This window comes from Trichosurus vulpecula, chromosome 1 (assembly GCF_011100635.1).
Source record: "Trichosurus vulpecula isolate mTriVul1 chromosome 1, mTriVul1.pri, whole genome shotgun sequence".
In the NCBI taxonomy this organism is placed as follows: domain Eukaryota; kingdom Metazoa; phylum Chordata; class Mammalia; order Diprotodontia; family Phalangeridae; genus Trichosurus; species Trichosurus vulpecula.
The window spans coordinates 84,246,074-84,261,088 of record NC_050573.1 but is presented as its reverse complement, the minus strand read 5'-3'; the positions used below and the strand labels follow the sequence as shown (position 1 = coordinate 84,261,088).

General features: G+C 41.5%; 1 protein-coding gene across 1 annotated transcript in view; it reads left to right on the top strand.

Moving 5' to 3' along the window:
* LOC118829529 (gasdermin-D-like) overlaps window positions 1–14,104 on the top strand; it is a 40,455-nt gene extending 26,351 nt beyond the window's left edge. Inside the window, exons 8-10 of the mRNA XM_036736514.1 lie at window positions 7,242–7,386; window positions 12,088–12,167; window positions 13,046–14,104. Of these exons, the coding sequence (XP_036592409.1) occupies window positions 7,242–7,386; window positions 12,088–12,167; window positions 13,046–13,294 (474 nt within the window). The 3' untranslated portion in view covers window positions 13,295–14,104. The remainder of the gene's footprint in view (window positions 1–7,241; window positions 7,387–12,087; window positions 12,168–13,045) is intronic.
* Window positions 14,105–15,015: the final 911 nt, after the last annotated feature.

The window sequence follows — 15,015 nt, the reverse complement described above, 5'->3', positions numbered from 1 at the left end:
TCTTCAAGCCAACACAATGCTTCCTATCATTCTTCTTTCTCCTTTTTCTTAGGGGGGGGAGCCTTTGGATGTCTGAATTATCTGTGTCTGAGTCCTTTAATGCTATCCCTTACTTACATCTCATTCAATTAGGCAAACATTTATTGAGCAACTGCTGTGTAGAGAGTACTATACTCAGTGGTAGAAGAGGTATAAAAATTAAATAAGCATTAATTGATTAGTGATTAATAATGAAATAAGAAAAGCTCCTCATGGAGCTTACCATCTAGTGACACACAAATACTGTGACTGAAAAAACATGTGTTAGAAACATACTTACATTGTCTAGGAATTAACAATACTTGTTGGGAAGCCAGGAACATTTTAATTATAGATTACATTTATTCCTCCTGAATAAATGGGTACATCCCCTGAAAAGAGTACAAGAGAAAGTACAAAGGATTCAGATGGATTCCAGTTCTTTTATAGACCCTCCCTTTGAATCTCCCACCAGGCTCTTCATTGGCCAGATACAACCCCCTGACTGCCTACATCATGCCCTCCTCAAATGACTCATTTAATCATTCATACAAGCCTCTGACCTTTGGCCTTTCACCCAACCTACCTGAGGCTTGGTTTCTGCTAAAGCTGGGGGGGAGGGGCAGAGGGACACCTTCAACTCTGTGGAAACAAAACTCCCCCCCCCCCCCCGTTTCTTACAGTTTTCCCGTCTTCTTTTATTCAATTTTTTTGTTTCCACGTCTTTAATACTCCCTTACTCTCTTTCTCATCTGAATTTTTGCCCTTAACCATCACCCCTTTAAGTAAATATGGGAAGGGGTAAAGGTGGATCACTGCATTGACAAATCAAAGGGTGCAGTCTCCTTTGTAAATACAGATACAGAGACCCAAAAGAAAACAATAATGCAATTGTCTCTTTAAGATTCAAAAGTCTCTTCCCATACAGCTGTCTGGCAGGGAACATCATCAATGAAGTCCTCTGGTTCTTGGTATTTGTTCCAACCATCTCCAGCACAACATCTCAGAATCTTCTTCTTCTTGTCTTCTTGTAGGAACCAGCTTTCTTTCCATTCTCCTACAAAAGTTACCTTAGCACAATTTTAAATTACCATTTCTAATCCTTATACCCTGATCATTTTTACAAATTCAAAATTGGAACCTTGGCTAATTGTCATGTTTAAGAAATTCACATCAGAACCCAGTTTCTTATACTTTACATTATTAATTTCTTCACCAGGAGGATGAGATTCACTAAGGAATTAACAACAGGCTCCAGTGCATACATAAATGCATTAAATAATCAATTTTAAACACAGTACATATAACATCACAAACTTTTAGTCATGCCATGTTTCTTTGATGGCATTTATAAAATACACCACAAGCCATTCTTCTTTGAACATTACTAATTGTAACAAAGCTTTAGACGAGCATGATATTAACCAAATAGCAAAATAATATTCTCACAAGCCCTTGACTAATTGTCTCCATATCATTACCAAGAATTAAAGGACCCTAACTTATATATGACCCTATACAGGAACACTAGTCCCAGTCCTATAGTAACCTAAGATGTTCCATAATCAATTGTTTTAATAGATTTGTTACTGTACTTACAAAACCTTCTGATTATAGAAATTTGCCACTAAGAGATTAGGAACTTATAGTAAGGGGACCATATTTCCCCGGCTTCCTGTCAACTCCAGGCAGAAGTTATGTCAAACTGTAAGCTGCATTGAGCCAGACTTAAAATCTGCCAGGTTTCAGTTAAGGAAGTCAAAACAGTCCCACCTCAGCACATGCAGAAGTCACTCTCTCAACCCTCCCATGAAATCATACCTGCAGTTCACACCTGTCTCCCGCCAAAGGGCTGCTGGCATCCTGGGTCAGCCTTCCTTGATATTCACATCTGGAGTTAGACTCAGAAAAAGTCAGTTAACAATCCCATTAAGTCTTTGAATAGCAAGTTCTAATAATCAGTTTAAGATATGACTATAATCTCACATTGCTTAAGGAACATCCTTAAAGTGAACCTTAAGTGGCTTGCATGCATTTCCTCCCTTATTCATAAAATCTTCCCATTAAGATCAAGTTATTGCTCTAACACATTTGCATCAGTTTCTCCTCTATTTTTCTATTCTCCTCTAACTATGCCTGATCTGAAAGAATGAGATATTCTTCAAGAATTGAACCATATGACTATGATAGGTTCAAACATTAACTTCATCTTTATGTTTTGGACCGTGGAATTAATTCAAATTCAAACAGCCACATTTAATTTTTCCCATCAATGTAAAAGTATTCTACAACTTATCTCTCTTAAAGAGACTTACATATTGAAATTCTTTTCCCCAAACTGAAAATGTCTGATTTAATTCCAGCAATTAATTACACCATTGTCTTAACACCCAATTGCTCATACATCACCTTAAAACATCTAAGGACCTTATTCCACATAGATACAAAGTAATTTTAAGTCCCAGCCTTAATCTGTGGGATTATGATTCAACCTTCCATTTGTATCTTTATTTCACAACCTTCTTTTTCCCTTTGTCCAGTTATTCCTATTAATATTTAGAAAGAATGTTATCTTTCACATGACTATACAAGAATACCAATTTTCCCAATCATTTCATTTAAAATAGCAAGATTTCATATATTTGCATTAATCGAATTTTCCCTTTACCCCCATAAAACCGTCTAGGTCTGTAAGTATCACAACTTCATGTCACCATAGTAACATATTCTGACAGATACCTTTCCTTTCATCACTAACTGCTTATTTTTGATGATATGCAGCAGCATATCATCTCCCCCAGAGGGTTGGTTCTTTTATATCAGATGGCAAATTTTCACTAATAAAAACTTTACCATTAAGACCCACATCTCAAAATCTAATCTTATCCTAAATCAGTTCTGCTGACTTTAAAAAGCCAGGTTTGGAGGTGGGCTGGCTTCTGACCCCTGCTGTTCTCTTTCTTTCAGTAAAACTTAAATCTCAGTAACTATTGCCCCTCTCTCTTCCTTCCCTTCTATCAGGTGGAGATAGTAGATTTAGGGTTAGGACTCTCTTTTCTTATCTAGACCAAAGGAGAGGAGGGGAAGTGGAGGAAGAGACTGGCTTTTCAAAGCAGTCCCCACTTTTTAAACTTTAACTCCTTTAGAATTTCCCATCTCTGTTTTATCTTCTATCCCTGGTCACATCCAGGGACTCATAAAATTCAAGACTTCACACAAGGTTGATAAGAATTTAAGTCCAAAATCCTTGTTTTAGTTAACAGCCTCAATTCTTGGTTAAGTACAATTCTTAATCTAACAACATCTAGATTATAAGAAAAATTGCTTTTTCACAAATTCCCAATTCTTTGTTATCACAGAATTTCTAGATATCACAAAGTTTCCAACTTTTCTATTCACAAAACCTCTTGTACATAAAAATTACAAGAGGAGATCTTACAAAGTCTTAGTTAACAATCTCACAAATGCTATTAAATGATAGCAAAACAATTTTAACTGAACAATAACAGCTTTTTAACCCATTCATCATTTTTTTTCCGATAGTACAATTCTTAACAACATTTAAACCATACAAATGTATGTTTAAACCATACAAATTTAATGCCTTAAACATTTTAATGTATTTAAAACTTGAAACTACCCATCAAATTCGGTGAATGCATTTTTAAGTCTCCTTACACAGGAAGTCACTCATCTCATTACCAACACGTGGAGATTAAAAGTAATATTACTTGTTCATAACCAAATATAACAGTTTCAAATTATCATATCTTTATCACACCCTTTTAAAAAGATCAATTCATATACATATATATATATGTATATGTGTATATAACAAAATTTAGACTTCACAAGGGTCTCTCAAATTTTACAGCCTAAGAGAACTCTAAAAATACTATTTACAAATAAGATGACTTCAATTACATTTTCAGATTATCACATGTAAAAACTATTGATCCTATTACTTCTGGCACTTATATATTAATACATTAATATATAAATACATATATAACGTATACATTACTACTTTAAATATTAGCTAAGCCAAAATAAAATGCCTAAGGAATTTAAGGGAGGTGCAGTCACTTCCCTTTCAAGCAAAAAAGCTTTGGACTCTTTAAAAAGTCCTCTAGTCCTATGCCAAATTAAAATACTTTTAATGGACTAGGAGTCTAGGATCTCATCCCTAGGTGAATTACTTTGGGCCTGGAGGCCCTTCTAAGAACAAAGGAGCTAGTCCTTTTTTGATATGCTACTATTAAAACCTTGGATTACTAACCAATCAGCCTACAAGCTTCTTTCTGCCCCAGCTCCGGAATGACCCACCCACAGTCTTCCAACGTGGGATGGGGGAGGGGTGGCTAAGAGCACAAGGGCTCAAAGCCACATGGACTTAGCTGTACTCACCCCCACTCAAATAATTTCCATCTCTTTCCCAATCTTTACTAAAACATTTTACCGTCTGTAGTCTTACTCCAATTTCAATCTCTTTCCTAATCTTGTCCCAAACTACCTCAAATATTTCAAGTAAATAATAAAAAAAAATTATACTCACCCAGCCTTTCTTTTCCAGCTGAAAAATTAAGTTTAATGACTGACAATTTGCATACTGAAGGAGCCTGTTTCAGTCTACCAACCTGTTTTCTTCCTCCACAGCCTTCCAAGGGCCTTTCTTTTGCTAACTTTAACCTTTTAACCTCTCTGTTCCTAGACTTAAGAATTTCTACATGAACATAAAACAAAACTTTTCTTAAACACACAGACAAGACATTAGACAAGACACTGCATACAAACAATTCAGAATTCGAATTCAGTCATAACTTCTGAGAGCTCTCTTCCTTCACATGTTTCTGAGCTTTAGCCATATCCTCTCTCAACCCTGAAAACTCAACAGAGCCAATCCTCACAAGGACTCCCTGTTTCTTGTTCAGGATTTCTTGAGAACTTCCTCCAGGGTACAGAGCAAAATTTCCCTTATCTTAGAGAATGGGAAGGAGGCTCGTCAGCCTGCCTTCTTCCCCGAAGATCAAGGTCTAGCCAAACTGTGCTGGTCTCTTGGTCCAGAAATTAGGGGGCTGAGGCCTAGAGTCTGAGAAGTCTTATTCAAGAGCCCCCCATCAAGGTCCCCCCAAAACTCAAGCCTCCCGGTTTCCACAATATCTAGCCAGACTTAACCGACCACACCCTCACAATGACACCCAAGCTTCCCTTGGGTTCCTGCATGAACTTATATGACCATAGTCGCTCACAGTCAAATCCCTTTCCCTGGGTCAACCCACCAGAGCTTTTCTTCAAAGCACTGGGAGAAATCCATTCTTCTGGCCTAGGTCAAATATTTTAAGAGCTCTTTTCCCCATTCCAAGCAAATCTCGTTTCTCAACTTGGAGCAAATCCAGACATGACAAAGCAGGACTCCCCCACCTTGCTCAGGCACTTGACTTGCACTGTTTATGGCCATTTTCCTTCCCTTCTCCCCCATTACTCACGTTCTTGGGTTCCCAAGGATTCCAGAAAAATACTCCTGGGAAATTAGCAGTCTCAAGAAAGAAATTCTCACCAGCAGATACTAGGGCCCACTGCAAAACAGTGGAGGCGCTACCTATTCTCTGCATGAAATATCTTTCTTCTGATGCTATGTTGATCCCATGCCGAGCCCCCAACTGTTAGAAACATACTTACATTGTCTAGGAATAAACAGTATTTGTTGGGAAGCTAGGAACGTTTTAATTATAGATTACATTTATTCTTCCTGAATAAATGGGTACATCCCCTGAACAGAGTACAGGAGAAAGTACAAAGGACTCAGATGGATGCCAATCCTTTTATAGATCCTCACCTTGAATCTCCTGCCAGGCTCTTCATCAGCCAGATACAACACCCTGACTGCCTACGTCATGCCCTCCTCAAAGTCATGCCCTCCTCAAATGGCTCATTTAAGCATGCGAACAAGCCTCTGACCTTTCACCCGACCTACCTGAGGCCTAGTTTCTGCTAAAGCTGGGGTGGGGGAGGGGGGTAAAGGGACACCTTCAACTCTGCGGAAACAAAACTCCTCCCCCGTTTCTTACACTTTCTTTAACAACACTACAAAGGTTTGTGATAAGAGTGGATAACTTAAAGTGGAAGAGAGGAGATACCTTTCTCACACCTGCTGGAGGCTCCTGTTTACAAAAGTCTCCAAGTCAAACTGCTAAAATCATCCAAAACCTAGCTATTTAAAACCTCAGAAGACATAGTTTGTTCCCATCCTGACTCAATCAGAGATCTGTTTGCACTTTAAAGGGACCAGAGCCTAAAGAGACATCTTTCACCATTAGTTTAACATCTCATTAATGGGAGTGATTGTTCTGGGCCTTCAGTGACAAAATCAACTGAGCTGGGGGCAAGAGGTGGCATGAAACCACATTCCCCTCCCCCCAATTTCAGAGATGTATATACATTCCCAGAGTCATAGTTTGGAATAGTTAGCCTCCTCTGAGGTCCCACAAATCCTGTCTTGGTTCTGCTACTTGCCTCTCCCTCTCCTTCCCGCTTCCGTTTTCACTTCCGATTCCCCTCACCTCCCCCTCCCCCTGCCCCTTTCCCTCTCTCTCTCCCTCTCCTTCTCCCTCTCTCATCACTTTGTGCTGTAAGTCAGTTGACAAGGAATCCTTTGTTCAATAACCCTTATGGTGGCCTGGACACTCATTTTCATAGTTTTTCAGGCCAAGCCAGTTCAAGCCTCTCAAATTTTTCAGTCTTTCGATGCCTTCCTCTCTAGAATAGAAGAAAGGCAAAAAAAAAAAATCCCCAAGGTTGATTCCCCCTGGTTTCTACAACCATCTCCCTTCTTTAGGCCCTTTTCCTTCTTTGCTCTCTTCAGTCTCCCACCAACCAGCTCTACCTGTCACCATGCATTTTCCTTGGGGACAATCTCTTTACTATCCCTAGGGACTCCAACAGAGAAAGGGAAGAATAAGTGGCAAATATCTCCACCCTGACTATATATGAATCCGTGAGTCTCCTCCTCCCACTTTTCACTTACTGAGTGGGGAGGTAGAACCAAAGCCCTCCAGGGTCTGCCCCAGGGCTCAGGATCTCTCCCAGATGTACTAATCCCAGGTTTCCCCAGGCAACAGTGTCCTTGGGGGCAGGGCAAGCCTGGCTTGCTTACATCCAGGGCTGGTTTAGGCAGGAAGATGTCACTCCCACCATTCAGCTTCCTTCTCATCTCTCCTCTACAGCTAGAACAGAGTTTGTTCTCTGGGGAACCCCCACAGAAGGTGGAGGGGAAGACAGATGACATCCTAAGTAACCTGCAAGACCAGAATGGACAACTTATGGAGGAAATAGCAGGGGCATTCCTCTATCTCCTTGGAGCTCTGAATGGTAAGAAAGATTGTAGGAACAGAGAATGGGGAAGGGGGCCAGAAATAGACCCTGGAACACTAACACTCAGAAAACAACACCCTTTCACCTCCTAGATAAGAGGTGTTTGGGATTCTAGAATAAGCTTTTCTTTAAACAAGCACAAAAAAACTCCTCAAATCTTCTGTATGTTTTCATCCTCATATTATCCTTATAAAGTGGAAAGGGGACAGGTAATTACCTTCCTTTTTTGTTGATAGAGAAACAAAGGCCCAGAAGGGGAAGTGACTTGCCCAAAGCCAAACACCTACAGGCTGCATTGGTAGAGCCAATTCCTGTGACTCCCAGCCATCTCTCCTTCATGTGGCACTGACTCCTATATGAAAGTCCATCATCAGTGAGAAGAAAGTTTCTCCCTCCTCTTAAACCCTTCCTTCCTGTACTCCCCTGGGACAGGAAACATTAGGATCCTGTCCTGATTGGGGATGGGCCACAGCATTCCCCAATAGTTCTCGTCTCTTCCTCATTGACACATGGTTCCTCATTAATTCCCATGACTTTAATTAACACCTCTATGAAGATAACCATCAGATCTGTATATCTAGTCCTAGTCTCTCCCCTGAGCTCCCATCCCCATCACCAACTTCCTATTGGACATCTTGAACTAGATATCTCATAGAGATCTCAAACTCAATATGTCAAAATCTGAGCTCCTTTTTCACCCCAAAACCCACCCCCTCTTCCTAATTTCCCTATTTCTGTCAGGAACACCATTACCTTTCCACTTACCTAGCTTTGAAATCTTGCTGTCACCCTTGAGTCTTCCCTCTACTTCTTCCTTAATATTAAATCACTTAGTAAGTCTAGTGGATTCTACTTCCACAACATCTTACATGTGTCCTCTTCTCACAACATCTCATATCCACTCCTTTGTCACCACTGAGCCACTATCTTAGTTCAAATCTTCATCACCTGTCACCTGAACCCCCTGAATAGCAATCTGATTGCTATCCCTGCCTCAGATGGCTCACCTTTCCATTCCATCCTACACACAGCTTCCAAAGTGACCTTCCTAAAGTAAAGGTCTGACAATATCATTCCCTACTCAATAAATTGCTTTGGTTCCCTATATCTTCTGTGATCAAATATACTGTCCTTTGTTTGATATTCAGAGCTCTACAGAGCCTGGCTACGCCTTACTTTTCAAGCCTTATTACACATTACTCTCCTTTACACACTCTACAATCCAGCCAAACTGGCCTTCTTACTGTTCTTCATACATATCACTCCAGCTCTCATCTCTCTGTTTTCATGTTGGCTCTTCCCCATTCTTGGAAGTCACCCCCTCCACACCTTCACTTCTTAGAATCCTTAGGATCCTTCAAGACCAAGTTCAAGGACCTCCTTCTATATGAAGCCATTTTTGATCCTCACAGTTGTTAGAGCATACCACAAAAACATGACCATGTATCCTCATCCCACTCCTTTCCATTCCTTACATAGCTGGAGCTATAGCTATAGATGTGCAAATTATCTCCCCCCCCCCCCCCCCCCCCCCCCGCCCCGCCCCAACCCATCAGGATAGGAGTTCCTTTAGGGCAGATATTGTGTTTTTGTCTTTGTATCCCTAGCACCTGCAGAGTTCTTGGCACAGTCATTGATCAATGCATGCTTATTGACTGATACCCTGGGCTCTCCCCTAGCACTGTCTCTTCAAAGCCTGGTTTGAGCTATTGTGGAGATTTCTTGCAGCAGTCACACAACTAGGCTGACTGGATTCACTACAAAATGTATTATTTAATTGCAAATGAGATGCAGCTTGGTAACTCAGTGAATAGAGGGCTGGTCCTGGAGTCAAGAAGACCTGAGCTCAAATCCAGCAACAAAACTCCATATGGGGTCATGAAGAGTTGAACGTGACTAAATGACTAAACAGTAAAAATCTCAAATGATCCCTCTATCCTGCAAGGCAATCCTTTTACTCTTCCATAGCTGGTCTTTCATTTTCCACCGTGACTATTCCAAACCACCCCTTCATTATTCCAGGCTTGCATGCTATGCCCTCACCCCTTCTTCTCTGCAAAGGACATTTCCTTATGCTTCACTAAGAAGTTAGGGGTAGTTTTGCAGTTTTTTCTTCTCTATTCTACATCTCGAGACTACTTGTCATCATTCATCATTTTTTCCTGCTATTCTCCATTCTCTAATGATGAACCTTCTCAGCAAGGCCAACCCCTGTACTTGCGGATCTCCTGGCTGAATGCACCAATAGTCATTCCCTCTCTCCTTCAAATTTTCAATCTTTCATTATCCAGATTCCTTCCCTTCTGCCTACAAGCACACTCAGATCTTCCCCATTTCTTGAAATCTCTACCATCCCTATCTAGCTATAAGTCTGTATCTCTCTTCCATCATAACCAAGCAGCTTGAAAAACCTGTCTCCATACATTGCCTTCACTTTCTAAATCCCATGCACTCTGGCTTCCACCCTCATCACTCACCTGAAACGGTTCTGTCCAAGTTACCAATGATCTCTTAATTGTCTAGTCCAATGACATTTTCTCAGATCGCATCCTTCTAAATCTCTTCAGCATTTGACAATATTGACCACCAACTCCTCCTACATACACTATCCTCTCTGAGTTTTCATAAAATTGCTATGTCTTTTTCCCCTGCCTATCTGTCCACACTTCAGTTTCTTTTACTAGATCATCATCACGTCCCACACTTTAACCATGGAGGTCCTCCACAGCTCTGACTTTGGCCCTATTCTTTCTCTATACTCAGTAATCTCATCACCCCCTATGGGTTCATCTCTATGCCGGTGACTCCTATATCCCTATAGCCAATCCTAGTTTGGAATTTTCCACGGGTCAAATAGTAAATAAGTGCTTACTCAGGATGTGTCAAGTCAGGTTGCTAAGCCTTGAGGATACGTAAAGAGGCAGGAGACAGTTCATGCCCTCAAGGAGCTCATAATCGAATGGAGGAGACATCAAGCAAACAAATATGTACAAACAAGCTATAGTTAACAGAGAGAAAGCATTCAAATTAAGAGGGGTTTGAAAAGGTATCCTGTAGAAGATGGAGATTTTAGTTTGAACTTCAAGGGAGCCAGGGAAGGCAGTAGGCAGAGATGAAGAAGGAGAACATTGCAAGTGTGGGGGAAAGCCAGAGAAAATACCCAGAGCCAAGAGACTGTGTGTCTTGTTTGTGTAGCAAGGAGGCCAGTGTCACTGGATCAAGGAGTGCAAAGATTCAGGGAATAAAGTGTAAGAAGACTGGAAAGGCAGGCGAGAAGACTGGTTATAAAGGGCTTTGAATGCCAAAAAGAGGATTTTATATTTGATCCTGGTGGTGATAGGAAGCCACTGGAGTTTATTGAGCAGGGAGGTGACAGCTGAATGGAGGTCACTGCTGAATGGAGGCCAGATGGGAGTGGGGAGAGATATGAGGCAGGCAGATCCACCAGCAGCTATTGCAGGAGTCCAAGAGGGAGAGGATGAGGGTCTGTATGAGAGTGCTGGCAAGATCAGAGGAGAAGACAGCAGATATTTGACAGATATTGTGAAGGTGATATCATGTAGACACCAGAAATTCATGAAACATAGAATTCCAGGTCTTTCTTTCCAAATCCATCCCTCTTCCTAACTTTGCCTTTTTTTTTCCAGCAGTACCACCAATGTTCTAGAATATAGGGTCAAATGCTGAAAACCATCCTCCAGCCTTCCCTCACCCTTATCTACCTTATCTAATCAGTTGTCAAGTCTTGTTAATTCTCCCCCTCTACTATCTATCCTCTTCTCACTATTTTCACACCTCTGTTTTGGCCCTCATCACTATTATAGTCTTTCCCCTGCATCAGGTCTCTCCCCTAATACGTCCTCCCCATGATCACCAAAGTAATTTTCCTCAAATGCAGGTCTATGTCATTTCCCTGCAAAAGAAGTTCCAGTGGCTCCACTCTCATCATCATCATCATCATCATCATCATCATTTAGCATTTATATAGCACCTACTATGTGCCAGGCACTTTACAAATCTCATCTCATTCTATCCTCACCACAACCCTGGGAGGTAGGTACTGTTGCTATCTCCATTTTACAATTGAGGAAACTGAAGCAAAAAAGTCAAGTGACTTGCCCAAGGCCACATGGTTAGTAAGTACCTGAGGCTGGATTTGAACTCAGCTTTTCCTGATTCCAGGCCTAGTGTTCTATGCACTGTACCCCCTAGCTGCCCTTTAAACTCTTCTTTTAAGCATTTTAAAGCCCTTTGACACCTGCCTTCAGTTGACCTTTCCAGACTCATTTTACATTATTGCTTTCATTCTTACACTCTACATTCTTGCTCTTCCTTGTATACAGCATTTTTTCTCTTGTCTCCATGCCTTGGTAAAGCCTAGAAAGCACCTACCTCCTCAACTCCTCTTCTTAGAATCCCTACCTTCCTTCAGAGCTGCAATCCAGTGCCACCTTCTACATGAGGCCTTCCCTGATTCCCCACAACTGTCTCCCTGCAAATGATTTTGTATTTACCTCCTGTGTCCTCTGTGTACAGACTTACTTGTGTATGTGCTCTCAAGTACAGACTCACACAATATAAGCTACTTGAGAGCAGAGACCATTCCCTTTTTGTCTTTTTGTCTCCAGCACCTGGCAGAGTCTAGCCCTTACCGAGGCATTTAAGAAAGACTTGACTGATTGATTGATTTGTCCCCAGCCCTGAGTGACGTCCAACGTCAGCTCCTGATCCAGTTGCTAGAGAAAAAGGAAGAGATCCTGTCCCAGGAGGTGGAACTGGTAAGAAAAGCTGCTTCCTTCCCAGAAGTAAGTGGGTATAATGGCAACCACACTGGCATACCCAGGATGATTGCTAGTGCAGGTTCTTTTATCTGCTTTACTAGGAAAGACAGCTGTTTCAGGGGTCAACACTCTTCTTTAATTACATAAAATACGAACAGAGAAAATACAGAGAAGAGAAATAAAGACCAACAGACATGGCTCTGCTGCCTGAATCAAAACAATACTGCTATATATGCTTTACATCCACCACTGAATCGAGAGAGCCTTTACCTCCAAGAAGTCAGAGAGCTCTGAACATGAGACCACTCAGAGGCTCAACCAGGGAATCACAAGGTCCTTCTTGTAAGCAAGCCACCAAAGTAAAAGCTCACCTCTCAGAATATATACTCTTTTGGCTAGCAGATCCAGAAGGAGTCACAACCCTCCTGACTCAGTGCCTAATTAGCTTAGTACCAAAAGGTATGAAAGCCTACCTACAAGCAAGCTTCCCTTAATGGGCTCCACATGAGGCCTATTGATGGGCAGGGAAGATCTTATTCCCCATTAACCTTACAGCTGGGCAGCCCCAACTTCCCAGAAACCTTGGAATGGTCAGTCTAGAGGATGAATAAGAAATGGGGGAGAGGGAGCAATCTAGAAGGGGATAGCTTCAGTTCTGTGGATGACCTGCCCCTTTCTCTGCCCTGCTGCCCAGAACTCAATGGGATGACTTCTGATCTCACAGAGTTTCTTGACTGTCATGCAGCTGCCTCAAGGGTATAGTCTAGCAGTTCTCTCAGGAGCCTGGTTTCTTAGGGACTTTCTCAGAACAACTAGAAAGTATCCCGTGCTCTTCCTCAGACACCCTGGGTTCAGTCTGTTCCTGTTTCCCATAGGTGAAGGAAATTCTGAAGGAGAACTTCAATCAGACCAAGGAGAGGCCTTTCTCCCTTCCTTCAGAGCTGCTGTCCTTTGTCCAAGGCCAGGATGAGAACTTGACCTTCACATGTGACCTGTTGGAAGAGTATGGACTATGGCTTTCAGGAGATGAGCCCCAATTTACCTGGAACCCCAGTGCTCTGCAGTCACTTTGTGCACTGTATGGCAGTCTGGTGATGCTGCAGGCTCTCACTGAAGCCTGCTGACCTAGACCCCTCTTTCCCTACCTATTAAGTACCTCTACCCCCTATGGCAGCCCCAGGCCCAGTGGATTAGGGACAGACCTATTTAATATCACAGGATCACAAATTTTGTGCATTTGGCCCTCCTCTGTGGCCAACTATTCCATATACCCCCAAAAGGAATCCCCACTGTCATAAACTAGACGAGTAATCATCCAACTTGAAGACACCATTGCAGGGAAACCCATCTCCTCTCAAGGCAACTCATTTCCCTTTTGGACAGCTTTATTATTAGGAAATATTTCCCTAACATCAAGCCTTCATTTGCCTGTTTGCAGTCTCTGTCCACTGCTCCTAGTTCTGCCCTCTCAGATCAGCAGAATAAGTCTATTCCCTTCTCTGCAGCCCTTTAAATACAGCTAGCAGGTCACCCCCGTATCTTTTCACATCCGCAGTTCCTTCAACTACTCCTTATGTGACATAGACTCCAACCTTTACCCTCATGGTTGCTCTCCTCTGGACGTTGTCCAGTTTATCAGTGCTCTTAAACTGGGGTGCTCAGACCAGATGAAATGTGACCAGGGCAGAGGTAGAGCTATCACCTGCCTCTTCCAAGAAGCCATACCTCTCTAGATGCAGCCCAAGATGGCCTCAGCTTTTGAGATGTCTTCCCACAGTATTGACTCATTGAGCTTGTGGTCCATTCAAACCTCCAGATCAGTTTTCAGACACACTGCTATATAACCATGCCTTGATATCTCATGGAGTCCTTAGCTTTCATTTGGCCAACTCTAATATTTAAGTTCTTTTCTCTGGTATGGTTTTGTACCTCTTTTTCCAAGCTATTAATTCTCTTTTCATATTTTTCTTTCCCTAGCTCTTGTTTCTTTTCCCATTTTTTTCTCTACTGCTCTCATTTTCTAAAAATTATCTTTGTGTTCAATTTTCATTTTTCTTTAAGTCTTTCTTGCAGATATTTTCAAGTCTTTCTCTTCTGTGTTTGTGTAGAGTTGCCCTGTCTTTCTAATAGCTCTTTATGGTGGGATTCTTTTTTTATTTGCTCATCCATTAGACTGTAAGCTCCTTGAGGGAAAAGCTTACCTCTTTTTGTATCCCCATTGCTTAACCCAGTGCCTGTCACATAATATGTGCTTAATAAATGTTGATTATTTAAAAAATGCAGGATTATTTGACTTGACTAGTGACTCCCACCTCTTTTAATTCCAAGATTAGCTTGTATCAGCTTTGCATTGATAATAATATATGCATATTGTTTATCTTCTTAGAATGCAAACTCCAAGGGCAGGGATGGTTTCACTTTTATCTCTGTATCCCAATGCTTAGCACAGGGCCTGGAACATAAGTACATGATAAATGCTGTGGATTGACTGTTAACCTCTCTAGGCCTCAGTGTCTTAATCTGTAAAATGAAGGAGTGGATTAGATGACTTCTAAGTTTCCTTCCAGCTCTACATTTAAGATCCTTATGTTTCAATGGACATAATTTATATTTTTGTCAAAAGCATAGAGGACTTGGAGGAAATACCATCCAGATAAGAGAGCTATAAGGATTTCTGGCTTGTTTTTCAAATACAAAGGGGTGAGTTAGACCAGAAAATTCTGCATTTCATAGAACACTATGACATCACTGAGGACATGCATAACTAGAAAAAGAGGTAGATAAATCTCACAAGGCAAGGACAAAAAATGAGCCCTGGCATTTCAGAGGTAGCATACAAAATGAG